General features: G+C 44.9%; 1 protein-coding gene across 4 annotated transcripts in view; it reads right to left on the reverse strand.

The window, feature by feature from the left end:
* The window catches only part of ARIH1 (ariadne RBR E3 ubiquitin protein ligase 1), a 557,709-nt gene that overhangs the window by 76,729 nt on the left and 467,416 nt on the right, over nt 1-13,564 (reverse strand). For all 4 annotated transcript variants that reach the window (XM_085643928.1, XM_085643926.1, XM_085643927.1 and 1 more), the window contains exon 10: nt 4,817-4,947. In XM_085643928.1, coding sequence (XP_085500054.1) covers nt 4,817-4,947 — 131 coding nt within the window. The remainder of the gene's footprint in view (nt 1-4,816; nt 4,948-13,564) is intronic.

Genomic DNA, 13,564 nt, shown 5'->3' on the forward strand with positions numbered 1-13,564 from the left:
GGAGGTAAGAAAGAAGATATCAGAGCCGACGGAGAGAAATAAACAAAAAGGCAGAACAGAGAAGGGGCTGTCTTATGAAATTACTTCGTTATGAAAAAGACACCTGCAGAGGAAGCTCGAAAGGAAGCGAAGAAAATCTCATCTCCATCATTCTAAACACTCTTGCCACACCAGAGTGTACTGGTAGACGTCAAGACCATCGGCACTGAAACGCTCGGTTGACGATTTAATGGTGCCTCAGATGCCAGAGTCCCATGGTTTCATTTAAGCAGCTGACTGTCTTCAGCACCAAAGTCTAGTCCTACGCCGTGAATACTTTCTATTTTATGACACTACGTCAAAAAGTCTCGCGTGCAGTATAGGAAATCTAAATGTAGGATGTTGAGATCGTCACAGAGGAGATTGATGACAAGTATATAGACATCAAATTTCTTCAGCATCAGTTTACTCCATTACTGCTCACAAGGCTGGTCTTTCGGAGCAAAGTTGCCCTTTACCAGCTCCGAGGTTCACAATTCCAGCTGAAGATCCGATTCAAGAACTACTCAAGCCTCTGAATCTTCCTCCAAGGCCTCATGTGCCAATCTCCTAAATGTCCTATGCCACCACAAGGTCCTGTTATGGACCCTTGAGATACAGCTATGTATGGATCTTATGAACCTCAAGCAGCAACAACAATACTGAAGTGTTCTGAGATCCTCTCAGCTCGACCTGTGGACGGTGGGGAGCGATAGACTGCAGCTTTGAAACCAACTACCAGTACAGCATATGTCTTAAAGAAACCATTCTCGATCCTCTCCAGCTCTTGCTGCATCAGCATATCTCCTGGGAATGCTGACCGGATAACCATTTTGCTTTACGGCATTGTCTCGCCTCCGCTTGTGCCCTTTCCTCTGCTTGTCCTTTTTGCTGCCTATATTCTTATATTGTGTGTTGCTTGTTTCTGGATTCACTGTGCACTTTGCTGCTTGTGGGTTAACGCTGTAGCCTCACTGTTTTTTGTTGACTCATACATTGTTGTCTTCCGCCTGTTTCCTGAAGCTTTTTGTATAGGAGCTAGCCCGCCTGACCGCTCACTCCTGCATTCTTATATTGTGTCTCTTGCCCTTTGTGTTGCTTTTGTCTGGATTCACTGTTCACTTTGCTGCCTGTGGGTTGTCAACGTAGCCGCACTGTTTTTTGTTGACTCGCACATGGTCTTCCGCCTGTTTCCTGCCGTACCAGCTTCCATCAACCCAGAGCCCCACCCAGGACCTACTTTATGCCAGCCGCAGTGCAGACGTGCCAAAGGTAAGCCCAGTCTGTGCCAGTCTGCGCCAGAACTGCGTCCAATGCTAGGATTCCTGGCCCCTCCACCACCCACATATACTCAGCTGCTGAGCTCTGAGCCCTGGACCACAGACGCTGCAACAACTGCTGCATCACATATCCTCTATCAATGCCAGGACCTTTTACCTGTTGCCGCTGCCTCTTTACCTGCAAATCATAACCTTCGGCCATCACAGAAACACACACCACTCCCACCCACCAACCAACTACGACCTCCCCAAAACTACTAAACTATCTCACTATCTCATAACTCTGCAAACACCCCACGGAAATCTGGGACACTATCTTCATTTCCGATGTTATTGTCATTACAGTGGCCTGGCTTAACCCCTCATCCACCCCCAACATTGCATAATGTCACCCAACGGCTACACGTTGATACACAGGGAAAGCACCAACAAACACAGAGGCGGTGTCGTCATCATCCACAAAGAAACCATCCACTGCACCACCACAGAAGACGATACTACACCAATCATGGTCCATCATCACAGCCACCTTCTTCGATGGTTGGAAAACCAGCATGGGTCAGACCATACCTCAAGAAGCCCTCCGCTGACCCTTAACTCAAGAACTACTACCCCATTTCTCTGCTACCCTTTCCTCTCCAAGGACCCTGAGAAGGCAATGAACTGCCAACTCACTGAACACCAGGACAGGAACAACTCACTGGACTCCCCCCAACGCGGCTTCCGCGGCTAACCACAGCTCGTGACCGCCCTGATCGCTGCAACCAATGACATCCGTACCCCCCCTCGACCTCTCACCAGCATTCGATACCGTATCTCACCACACCCTCACCAAGAGACTCCACTACATTGGTATCCAGGAAGATGCTTTCAGATGGATAGCATTCTTCCACACAGGATGTACCCAGAAAATCTGTCTACCATCCTTCATCATCGAACCCAAGCATCCTCTGTGGCGCCCCTCAAGGTTCATCCCTCAGCCCCACCCGGTTTAACACTTACACCTGCCCAACATCATCAGAACCCAAAGCCTCGTCATATCCTATGCAGATGACACCGCTAATTCTTTTGCTCCCAGAAGACCCCACCACTACCCGGAGAAACTCCCACAACTGCATGACCAGTGCTGCAGACTGGATGAGACTAACCTGCATGAAACATGGACAAGATGGAAATGCTGATTTTTGGGAACACTGCCTCCCCATGGAATGACCCCTGGTGACTCTCCGAACTCTGACCCACACCAATGGACCTCACCCACAATCTTGGCATCATCCTGGACAGATAACTCACCATGAAATGCCAAATCAACAGTCTCCTCTGCTCCCAGTCAACACCAGGAAAACAGTCACACAAGTCCTAGTCACCAGCTGGTTGAATTACGGTAGTGCACTCTACGCAGCGATCACCACCCAACTCCTGACAAGACTCCAGACAATACAAAACGCTGCTGCCAGACTCATCCTCAACCTCCCAAAGCTGACCCACATCACCCCCGCCTCAGGAACCTCCAATGGCTCCCCATCCAGAAAAGATGACAAATCAAGTTGCTGATACACGCCACTGCCAAGGACCAGCATACATTGACCACTGCCTGAACTTCCACCAACCCTTCAAGACACCTGCGCAACATTCTCCTGCGCCCTTGCACGCACTCCCCGCATCCACCGAATCTATAGTGGAGGACGCTCCTTATCCTACCTCACCGCCAAGTCCTAAACCTACTTTCCCTTCCACCTACGAACAGCATCCTCTCTCCCGGAATTCAGAAAGGGACTCAAGACAAAGCTTTTCAGCTGAGCCCAGCAAGAACCTAGTGCCTGGATACCCACACCGGTGATTAGTAGCGCTTTACAAATCTCGATTGATAGATACTTTTCATAGGTATGGTCAACTCTTTAACGTGACCTTTTGACACCCATTTCCTGCATTTTTTCGCTATCAGAGAGAGATGGTAAAAGGTTATTTGGGATACAGTTACATCTCCATTCAGCTAGGTGGTCCAATGTGGTCTTAAAGCCTTTATACATTTCCCTCAAAACTATGCAGTCTATATACTGGAGAAAGTGCCAACAGAACGTTTTATCTACCATCAAGTAAAGATTGCTTTCACACGCATAGGTGGTAATTTTCTACATTTAGGACTATCATTGCAGGACCTACAATGCTAAATAAGTGCTTACTTAACTAAACAGTGTTTGAAATACACTATTTATGATGAGCTAAAATGATGGTCTGGATTTTTTAAACATTCCAACTCCATCTTCAAATGACCATAAAGAGAAATCACTGAAAAAGCTCAATGTGAAAGACAAGAATGTCTAACTGGATAAAAGTAATTGTATCTTTTAGCAATCAAAGCTCAAGGTTTATCCCAAGTGATGCTAATACATCTCTTTCCATCCTTTAGATTTCACTTAAAAAAGATAAGATGCTAGAGGGTACCCTTGGACCTAAAGTGTAATCACCGTTGCCGAATCCTACTACAAAGGAGAATATAAGTTAGGTTTGCTTGTGAAGCTACACCAACATATTTCAAAAGGTGCAGTCACGCAAACCTAGTTCTCTATGTAAGGAAAGATTATAAAATCTCTCAGAAATCATTATTCCATTTCAGACTGAGTTCTTATTTGCTCCTCAGCGCTGCAGTGCTTATTTGAATACTCCATACATAGTAACTTGGCATAACAAGCTACTTTTGCAAGAATGTGCATACAGGCATGGTCTACAAATACTCGATTTAGTAGGTAGGATTGAAGTTCCACCTGATAGCTAATATTTGTTCAGATATTTTTTTACTAAATCATGGAAGGGGAATTAAGTAACCTGTAGTTCACGTTCCTTCCATTTACTCAATTCGGTTGCTACCAACACATTAAATCAGTTTTACATATGTTAGCCCATAGTTGTATTGGTTCATGGATACAGAAAGAAAATGAAGACTACAATTTTTCATATTTTTACATACAGTTCACAAGATGAGTCAAAGTTTTTTTCAAATGCGCACTAGGTTATCAAGACATGTTCTGAACTAAGCTCTCTTCACACAGCAGTAGTTAAAAAACAAACACTTGAAAATGCATATTTATTTTGAAAGCACTGGAGGAGATTTATTAAGAAAAGAAAAACCGCACACTATTCACATGTCCACAAATATTCCTATTATGGTGGAAAGATAAAATTGAATACAACTGGCTGGGATTTTTCTTGATTGACATTAGGTTCAGTTAGGAAAAAACGTTCCCACATGCAACTACAACATTGTAATTTTAAAAACCTGATTGGCATCTTTCCTTCACTCTTCTCATGTTAAACCCCACTTGTGTACACTATGCAATTTGGGTATGTGAGAAACCAGGCAGCTTATTAACTATCCGTAGACTTCGAGGGGCACAAAAATATCTATTGAAACAAGCTTACAGTCTATCAATTATGGGTGGAAATAACTGTTTGATCAAGTTTGGAATATACTCAAAGTCATAAGTGTCTCTCACCCCTGCCTCAGGATTGGAACCTACCAGGCAGATCCATGTGGTTCCCAGGGTCCTAGACACACCCAGCAGAACTCTGCTTTGCAGTTTTGATTGCGGCACACCATGTGATTGCAGCCCCCGTCCTTTTCAATCGTCACATGGCATTTTGGACATTCCTGCAGGACAAGAGTAAGGAAAATGTTGGTAAAAGGTAATTAGCAAAAAACTATTCATGGCTTACCAACTCTCTTCAAACAAAGTGAGTTCTTACTACAGGCAGAAAATCAATTTGCACTATCCCAAAGAACAGTCACCCTACTGAGAAAGTTTGGGTTAAAGTATCAATATGGGAGGCTTATCTAACATCTCAATTTTCTATTAGCACCAAGTCGCTATCAACTACCTCAGCCTCGTATATGAACGCCAATTTTGTTCCAAGTTTCTTTTGGTTCCATGTAAAAGATAATATACACATCTGCATCTCACCCAACCAAAGGATCAAAGTGTACTATGTGAAAGTGGAGAGGACAATCCCAGTAATAGTAAAACATTCCAATGTTTATCATTATCGGTAAGGTATTACTGGTTCATGGAGTATAGCTTGATGTCTCAGGATTGCACATACGTCTCCCCGACTTCCTACGTATTTTCCTCAGTCACACTTCACATTTATTTCAGCTGCATCAAATAAGACAACATTAAGTAATACTATCCTATACATCAAAATGACTTTTACAAGATTTTGCTAGCTGCATAGACTGCGGCAATTCAACCACAAACCTGTGATGCGAATAAACACCGTAATGAATAACTGTTTACCTTTGTGCTCAAGATGGACTGATCATCCAACTCTTTTGCAGGAGACAATTGTCGCAAAGTTAATCACTTTATTTCTTCACTACTTTAAAACCAAAGCTTCTCAAAAGGTCCTCTCAAAATTTTCACTTAAGGACTGGTCCTCTGCTGCATCCTACTCTACTTCACCTATAAATTACAGCACTTGTTAAAGGTACGACCTACATGTGGATCTATGCAGGGATTATTAAAAAAAAAAAAAAAGAAAAACTTTTGTTTCAAGTAAATTGATCCCAACAGTCTATGTATCAGTACTTCTGCTGTCTTAAGTTTAGCTTTTGGTGTCTCATAATTGCACACAAGTTATGGTATGATACAGAAAGCAGCAAAAATAGGGTAAACAACTGAGGCAGCTTAGGAAGATGTTCTCCAAGGACAATGTTACAGTTGGGGTCACCACCTCAATGTCCCCTTCCACAGCCTAGGTCATAAACATTAAAAAAGAGTAGGCAGCAGAATGGCACGAGATAGTGTACCTAGGGAACCTGCTTTTCTTTTCCTGGTTTAAGCTTGGGAATGGGTCCCCAACTGTTTTCAAACCTGAACATTTTTACAAGCCTTTTTTAGTATGGTTTTATTATGTTTTTCAACATCATATTTAAAAAATGTGGATATCTGAGTGAGGACAGCAGAACCACATTACATTTTAGAAAACTAAAATTCTATTTAAAAATGTCTGCAGTGTCTGCATACAGAATTATAATGCTACCTGGCACAGCACTGGGACATTGTGATAGAACAATACTTTGGATATGTGGGATGATTCAAGTAGCTGCCCTGTGCATCTATACCAGGAACATACCTTCAGAAGGCATGATGAATTATTAAATAATACAAATCTACAATCAAACTTGTGGGTGGAAGCATAAAAAGATAAAACTACTTTTACATTGACTAACTCTTGATCCTTAGGCCTGTTTCCAAAACCAACCTATGGGCATCCTTCCAGGGAGGCAAGAAAAGAATCAAAATAGTTACCTGTAGGAAAAGTTTTGAGATCTTAGAATTTCCATGATTCATATGCTGTGCATTATTCAACCATCTAGTGTTTGGATCTGGAATTGTCTTTTCTAATATTTTTATTCCTCTATTAGGCGTTGTCGAAGGTTTGGTGGCAAGTCCACCCATCTATGATGCTAGACATACATGCCGGAACCCACTGTATTGGGTCACCATCTTTAGATTCTTTCCTCCTCTTTAGGCAATTTTCATTATTCTTTGAGTTGTCTATTCTTCGCACCTACTTCCTCCAATTAACCCAATATCCTGAGGAGATAGGAGGGCCACATGTGAATCCAGAAAATAATTTAAGCAGAAAAATTATTCGTGCAAATAAGTACCACTGATTTTGCAGTGAGAATATCTTTTAGCTTGACATTGTGCATTGATTTTTTTAGCGGGATTCTTTCTCCTAGGTGGGACAAAGTTGAAGAGTATTTTCAAACAGATGTTTTATGATTTAAGTCGGATTATGGATTTACATGTGCCATCTACATCTAAAGGCCGGTGTACCCAATAAGGTAAAGCATGAAAAGGAACAGTGCAAGGAGTCTCCCATCTCAACTGCAGATACCCACCGGCCCCCTGAACCCACCCTGTATACCCAAACACAGTAGAGTCACTAATCAAAGTCTTCCCGATCTCTTATCCACCTCACCACCCAGTGTGTGCACTACTAATCAGCCAGAGTAAACGCTGTATATTGAGTAATGGGCTTATGATATAAGAAAGGGGTAGGGGAGGACGTGAGATGGAGTACCCTTAAGAATTTAGGGCAAGTGAGTTCCGTGTATTCCTGCACCATTAAAGCGATGCATGGGCCCCAGGGTTTCTCAAACCCGGACTCTCTCACCTCTAGTGCAGCATAGATCTTTTATTTATTTATTTTATTTGAAGAGTTTTATATAGCGCTGGCTAGACCCTGAGGTATCAGAGCGCTTTACATGATGTTAAAACAGGGATTACAACGTTACATCAGTTACAGTTACATCAGTTAGTGCAATTAGATAACATCAAAATCAAGACCAATGGAGCAAAGAGGGAAAAGGGGGAAAAAGTAAAGGGGTTAGAATGCAGATCATGTATCAGCGGAAAGGGCCATGGAGTAAAGTACTGGCAGGCGACACCAAACAAAGTCAGAAGTTAAACCGGTGGTGTACCCGTGATCACCCACCTCAACGCCGGTCACCCTCACAGCGTCGGGTCGCAAATAGAGATGGAACAGGTCAGAGGGAGGGGGCCAAAAGGGTGCCTCACCGAGATAATGCAAAGAGAGAGGGGTGGAAATGAGTCAAAAGGGGGGGTAGACTGAGGGCGATGGTTTAAATTCTAACCAAACATGTGTTTTAGTACCTTCTGTCCCACAAGCACCTCCTGGTAGGCCTGAATAGCCACAAAGGGAAATGCTACTTACCAGTATGCATCTGTTCTTGGCATGTAGAGCTGCAGATCCACACACTTAGCATAGATTGCCATCTGGTGTTGGGCCCGGATGTTTGCACTTGTTTTTGTCTTGGCAAAATCTTTGGAGGTCACGGGGCAGGTGACTCCTCCTTTGGACTATAGTGCGCATGGGCATCGGCTCCATCCTCAGATTGTTTTTTGACAGCAGGGAAATTGAGTTTTGTAAGAGACAGAAAGATGCCCATGTATGCTATATCTAAATAAGATAGTACTGGAACAGATAAAGGTAGGAGGCGGGTGGGCGTGTGTGGATCTGCAGCTCTACATGCCAAGAACAGATGCATACTGGTAAGTAGCATATCCTGTTCGAGGCATATGAGCTGCAGATCACACACTTAGCATAGATTGTATTGCAGTAACCATCCTTAGCGGCGACCACCAGTACCTGTTGCAATAGTTTGAAATAGTGTTTTGAGTACAGCCTGGCCCACACTAGCTTGTTTTGTTTGCACATCCACAGAATGTTTTGTGAAGGTTTGCCTAATAGACCATGTAGCTGCTTTGCAGATGTCATCTAAGGGAATGTTCCCTAAGAATGCCATTGAAGCCTCTATCTTTCGTGTTGAGTGGGCTTTAGGAGGAACAGATAAAATACGTTTTGCTTTGTGATAGCAAATTTGTATGCATTTAACAATCCATCTAGCTATCCCAAACTTCGATATGGGGTTGCCTTTGTGTGGTGGTGAAAATGACACAAAAAGTTGTTTGGTCTTACGAAAAGGTTGTGTTCTTTCAATGTAACTGAGCAATGCTCTTGACATCTAGGGTATGAAGAGCTCTTTCCGCGACTGTCTGTGGTTGTGAGAAGAACACTGGCAACTCTGCAGACTGATTGATGTGGAAAGGAGAAATTACTTTAGGGAGGAATTTTGGATTGGTTCTGAGAACAACCGTATTGTGATGGATTTGTAGGAAATGTTCCTGAATAGTTAACGCTTGCAGTTCACTAACTCTTCTAAGAGAATTGATAGCTACTAGGAAAGCAATTTTCCATGTTAGAAACTGGAGCTCACATTTATGCAGCGGTTCAAAGGGAGGACCCATTAGTCTTGTGAGAACTATGTTTAAATTCCACACAGGCGAGGGTGGTACTCTAGGTGGAATTATCCTTTTGAGGCCTTCCATAAAGGCTTTGATGGCAGGCACTCTGAAAAGTGATAGGTGTTGTCTATTTTGTAAATAGGCTGCTATGGCAGCAAGGTGTAGCCTAATAGATGTGTAGGCTAAATTGTACCTTTGGAGATTAAGTAGGTAACCTATGATGAGTTGGATAGACACGTCTAGGGGATTGATGTAGTTGGTATGACAGTATATTACAAATCTCTTCCACTTGGCTGCATAGCAGGCTCTAGTGGTGGGGCGTCTAGCTTCCTTAATGACGTTCATGCATTCAGGGGGTAGATTAAGGTAACCGAATTCTAAGACCTCAGGAGCCAGATCGCAAGGTTGAGCTGAGCTGGGTCCGGGTGTCTGATCTCTCCACGGTTCTGGGTTAGGAGGCGTGGGGAGAGGTGTAGTCTCTGGTGCAGAACTACAGACATTTCCAGTAGTGTTGTGTACCATGGTTGTCTGGCCCAAGTTGGAGCAACCAGGATGAGAGTCAGTGTTGCTGTAGTTTGCGCACCACCATTGGAATGAGTGGGAGAGGTGGAAAGGCGTACGCAAATCTGCCTGACCAATTCATCCATATCGCATTGCCTTTGGACAATGGATGTGGATACCTGGCGGCGAAGCTTGGGCATTTGGCGTTTGTGGGTGGCGAAGAGGTCTATCTCTGGTTGCCCCCACATTTGAAAGAATGGCTGAAGAACTTATGGATGAAGATCCCACTCGTGAATCGGTTGCATTTGACGGCTTAACAGATCTGCTGTGGTGTTTTGGACTCCTGGGACATGTTGAGCTAGGAGAAAGATGCCCTGGGGTATAGTCCATCTCCATATGCTCTGTGCCAGTTGAGAGAGCCGCCTTGATTCTGTATTTAATACATGGCTGTCATGTTGTCTGTGCGGACTAAGACAGCTTTGCGCCTGATATTTGTTTTTGGAAAACCTTTAAGGCTAGGAAAATGGCTAGTAGCTCCAGGTGGTTGATGTGGAGTAACTTTCGTTGAGGAGTCCACCTGCCTTGCATGGTGTGATGTAATAGGTGCTCTCCCCAGCCGGAGAGCGATGCGTCCCTTGTCATGACTATCTGTTGAACTGGCTCTAGGAACGGTCGCCCTTTGCAAAGGTTCTTGGTGTTCCACCATTGCAGAGATCGAGGAGTGTGACCGTTTACCAACACCAGATCTGTTAGCTGACCTTGAGCCTGGTTCCATTGGCATGCTAAGCACTCCTGTAGAGGAGTCATGTGGAGACTTGCATGAGGTACTATGAGTATGCAAGATGCCATCATCCCTATTAGCTGCATGAACACTCTTGCTGGGACAGAATATTGAGGCTGAAATTTATTTATGAGAGCTTGCATGTTTGCTATCCTGGTTGGGATAGGCTAATGCTTTTGAGGTGTCTATTGTGGCAACAAGGTATTGTATGTGGGACGGTTGTAGATGAGACTTAGAGTAGTTTACTGTGAACCCCAAGTTGTGGAGTAGTTGGACAGTGGTGAGAGTGTGATTAACACACCGATTGTATGAGCTGGCTTTTATGAGCCAGATATGGGAAGACGTGAATGTGTTGTCTTCTTAAGTGGGCTGCCACTACCGCTAGGCACTTGGTGAATACCCGTGGTGCTGTTGTGACTCCGAAAGGGAGTACTTTGAATTGATAGTGTTGGCAGTCCACTACAAACCTTAGATATTTCCTGTGAGCCGTGTGAATGGGAATATGGAAATAGGTGTCTTTGAGATCTAGAGTAGCAAGGAAGTCGCCTTGTGAAAGAAGAGGAAGGACCTGTTGTGAGAAAGTGGCTCTGTATATACTGTTCCCTAATAGGTACAGGGTGTACAGAGTCCACAGTCCCCCAGAGGCTGATAGAGGTCAAAGTTAGGTATGACCTTACTCTCAAAAGTGGTAGCTTGGTCGAGCAGTAAGGCAGTACCAGAGGACAGTGTAAAGCATTTATTGTACACACTCAGTCAGCAAATGGTTTCACACACTCAATAACTGAACTCTAGGCCAATGGTTTATATATATAAAATATATGCTTGTTTTATTTTTAGAACCACAAAGGGGGTAAAAATATACTTTCTCAGAATGAGAGGTTGAATATAAATACTTTTGTCTTAAGCAAAAAATTTGTGTAAACAGTCACAGTTGGTTGCAATAAACAATCCTATTTCCTAAACATAACAATGCATTGAGCTCAATGGTAAATTCAGGTTATTTGTAATAAATTACTTTTCAGATTACTTTTGGAATTCCAGGTCTGGCTCCTAGAACCAGCCTTGGGTCAGTATTCAGAATCAAGTGATGAAAGTCGACTTAATAACTGTAATGATTTTTAAATAATATTTAGCTATTTCAAAAGTTAGCACTTAGAAAATATTTCAAAGAAAACATTCAATGGATCTCTATGGCAAGAAATTCACATTGCAGGTAGAGTACTTTATCGTTACTTTAGTAATCCAGGACTGGGTGCCAAGACCCAGGACTGGGGTCCTTATCAAAAGCAGGTAAGTAATTTCGTTTGCAGAATTGGTACGATTTTAAAAGAATATTTCAAATTTGCAAAAATAGACACTTAGAAGAAATTTCACAGAAAAGCAGACAATGGTTTCCTATGGGAGAAAAATGAGTTAGAGGTAAGTATAGTTGTGAACACTTTTCAGGGTCAGGGCTGGGCACCAAGATCCAGCACTGGGAGCTCACCTAGGAGCAGGTGAGTAAATTCGTTTTTGTCACTTGGCTGATTTTTGGTGAATTTTTGCAGTTTTGAAAAGTTCACACTTAGAAGATTTTTGAAGAAAAAGCCAGTCAATGTTACCCTATGAGGAAAATGAAGTTAGCGGTTTAAGGGTAAGTACTCGACTGGCAGTGTTGAAATTCTGGGCATGGACTCCGGGGTCCCCCAGTGTCAGGTAGGTACAGTTGGTTCACCCTCAGCGGTTTCAGGACGGCCGGGTGCAGAGAGAGTTGGGCCCAATGTTATCCTATGAGGGATAGGGGGGCCTTGGTTGGTGGCTGCTGTCTGGCAAGCCACGCGGCTGTGGGAGCTGGGCTCCTGGTCACTTACTCAGGGCAAGTGGGGAAGTAGGTTAGTGTAGAGAGGGCACTGCCAGGGCCACTCGGGCGGCTGGGTGCAGGGTGCTTTTGAGCCTTCGGGCGCTCAATGGAAATCAATGGGAATGTTCCGGTTTGGAAAAAGGCTGCAGGCTCGGGGACGAGGATGTTTCAGGTGCCACCACCACTTCGAGAGGTAAGTTGGGTAGTTGTAGGTTAGGTGGGTACCCCGGGATTGGGCACAGGGGGCCGCAGGGCGCCAGGTGCAGGGGTGCCTTTTGACGTCGGGAATCTTACCCTCTGGTTGATCGCGGCTGGGGTGGCACTTGGTTCTGAGGCTGCAGGCTTCTTCCGGGATGTCGAGGGGGGTCCTTGGGTGCCGGACTCTGGGTCACAGTCGCCGTGGGGTCGTCCTCTGGGTCTTTGTCCACTCCGGCACTGGCCAGGCTTGGCTGGTGCAGAGTGTGTTGGGTCCGCGGTCCCGGGCTGGTGCCAGGGATAGCAAATAGGTTTCTTGAGTAGAGCCTCTACTCGTGGGAGTCCCAGGGGCTTAGAGCTAAAAGGTAGCCAGGTCCTCCGGGGTTGGTGAGGTTGCTGGCCACGAGGGATGCCGCGCTGGTGCAGGTTCGAGAGTCGACAGGCCGGTAGGGCTTGGGCCAAAGCAGTTGGTGTCTTCTTCTCTTTTTAGCAGCTGCAGGGCAGGTCTTTGTTCTTCTTGCTCTTCTTGTAGTTTTCTATCTGGAATCTAAGGAAGGAAGGTTCAGGGTGCCCCTAAATACTAGATTTAGGGGCGTTACAGGTAGGTGAAGGCCAGGGACCAATGGGTCCTTGTCCTGGGGTGGGTACACCCCCTATCCTGCCTCTCTCCTGTGGGAGGGGGGCAGTAGCCTAATCCTGATAGGGTAGGGCCTCCCATCTTCAAGATGGCGAGAGCCCGGAGATGTGCTTCACCTCGCCTCCCCCACCTGAGGGGTGGGGTGGGCAGGCTGGCACATCCCCTGTCCTTGTATGGGGTTTCCGGCCAAGCTTCCCGCCAGAGTGGGGGGTTGCAGTGGCCTGGGGAAACTCCAAATGGCGGCCTGCCTTTGAAGCTTCCCTTTGCTCATCCTGCGGGAGGAGATTTCTCACCTCACCCAGGATGTGCATTGTTGCAGGCCCGGGAGAACAGGGGTTCTCCCACCCAGGGGTCCAGCAACGTGTCTGCTGTGTGGCAGCCTGGGCAGCCTCAGAGCAGACGTGGATTGTAAGTTAGCTGTAAGGGGGCATCTCTAAGATGCCCTCTGGGGTGCTTAGTACATTAAATCCTACACTGGCA

The sequence above is a fragment of the Triturus cristatus genome, chromosome 3_1 (genome assembly GCF_964204655.1).
Source record: "Triturus cristatus chromosome 3_1, aTriCri1.1, whole genome shotgun sequence".
NCBI classification, from domain to species: domain Eukaryota; kingdom Metazoa; phylum Chordata; class Amphibia; order Caudata; family Salamandridae; genus Triturus; species Triturus cristatus.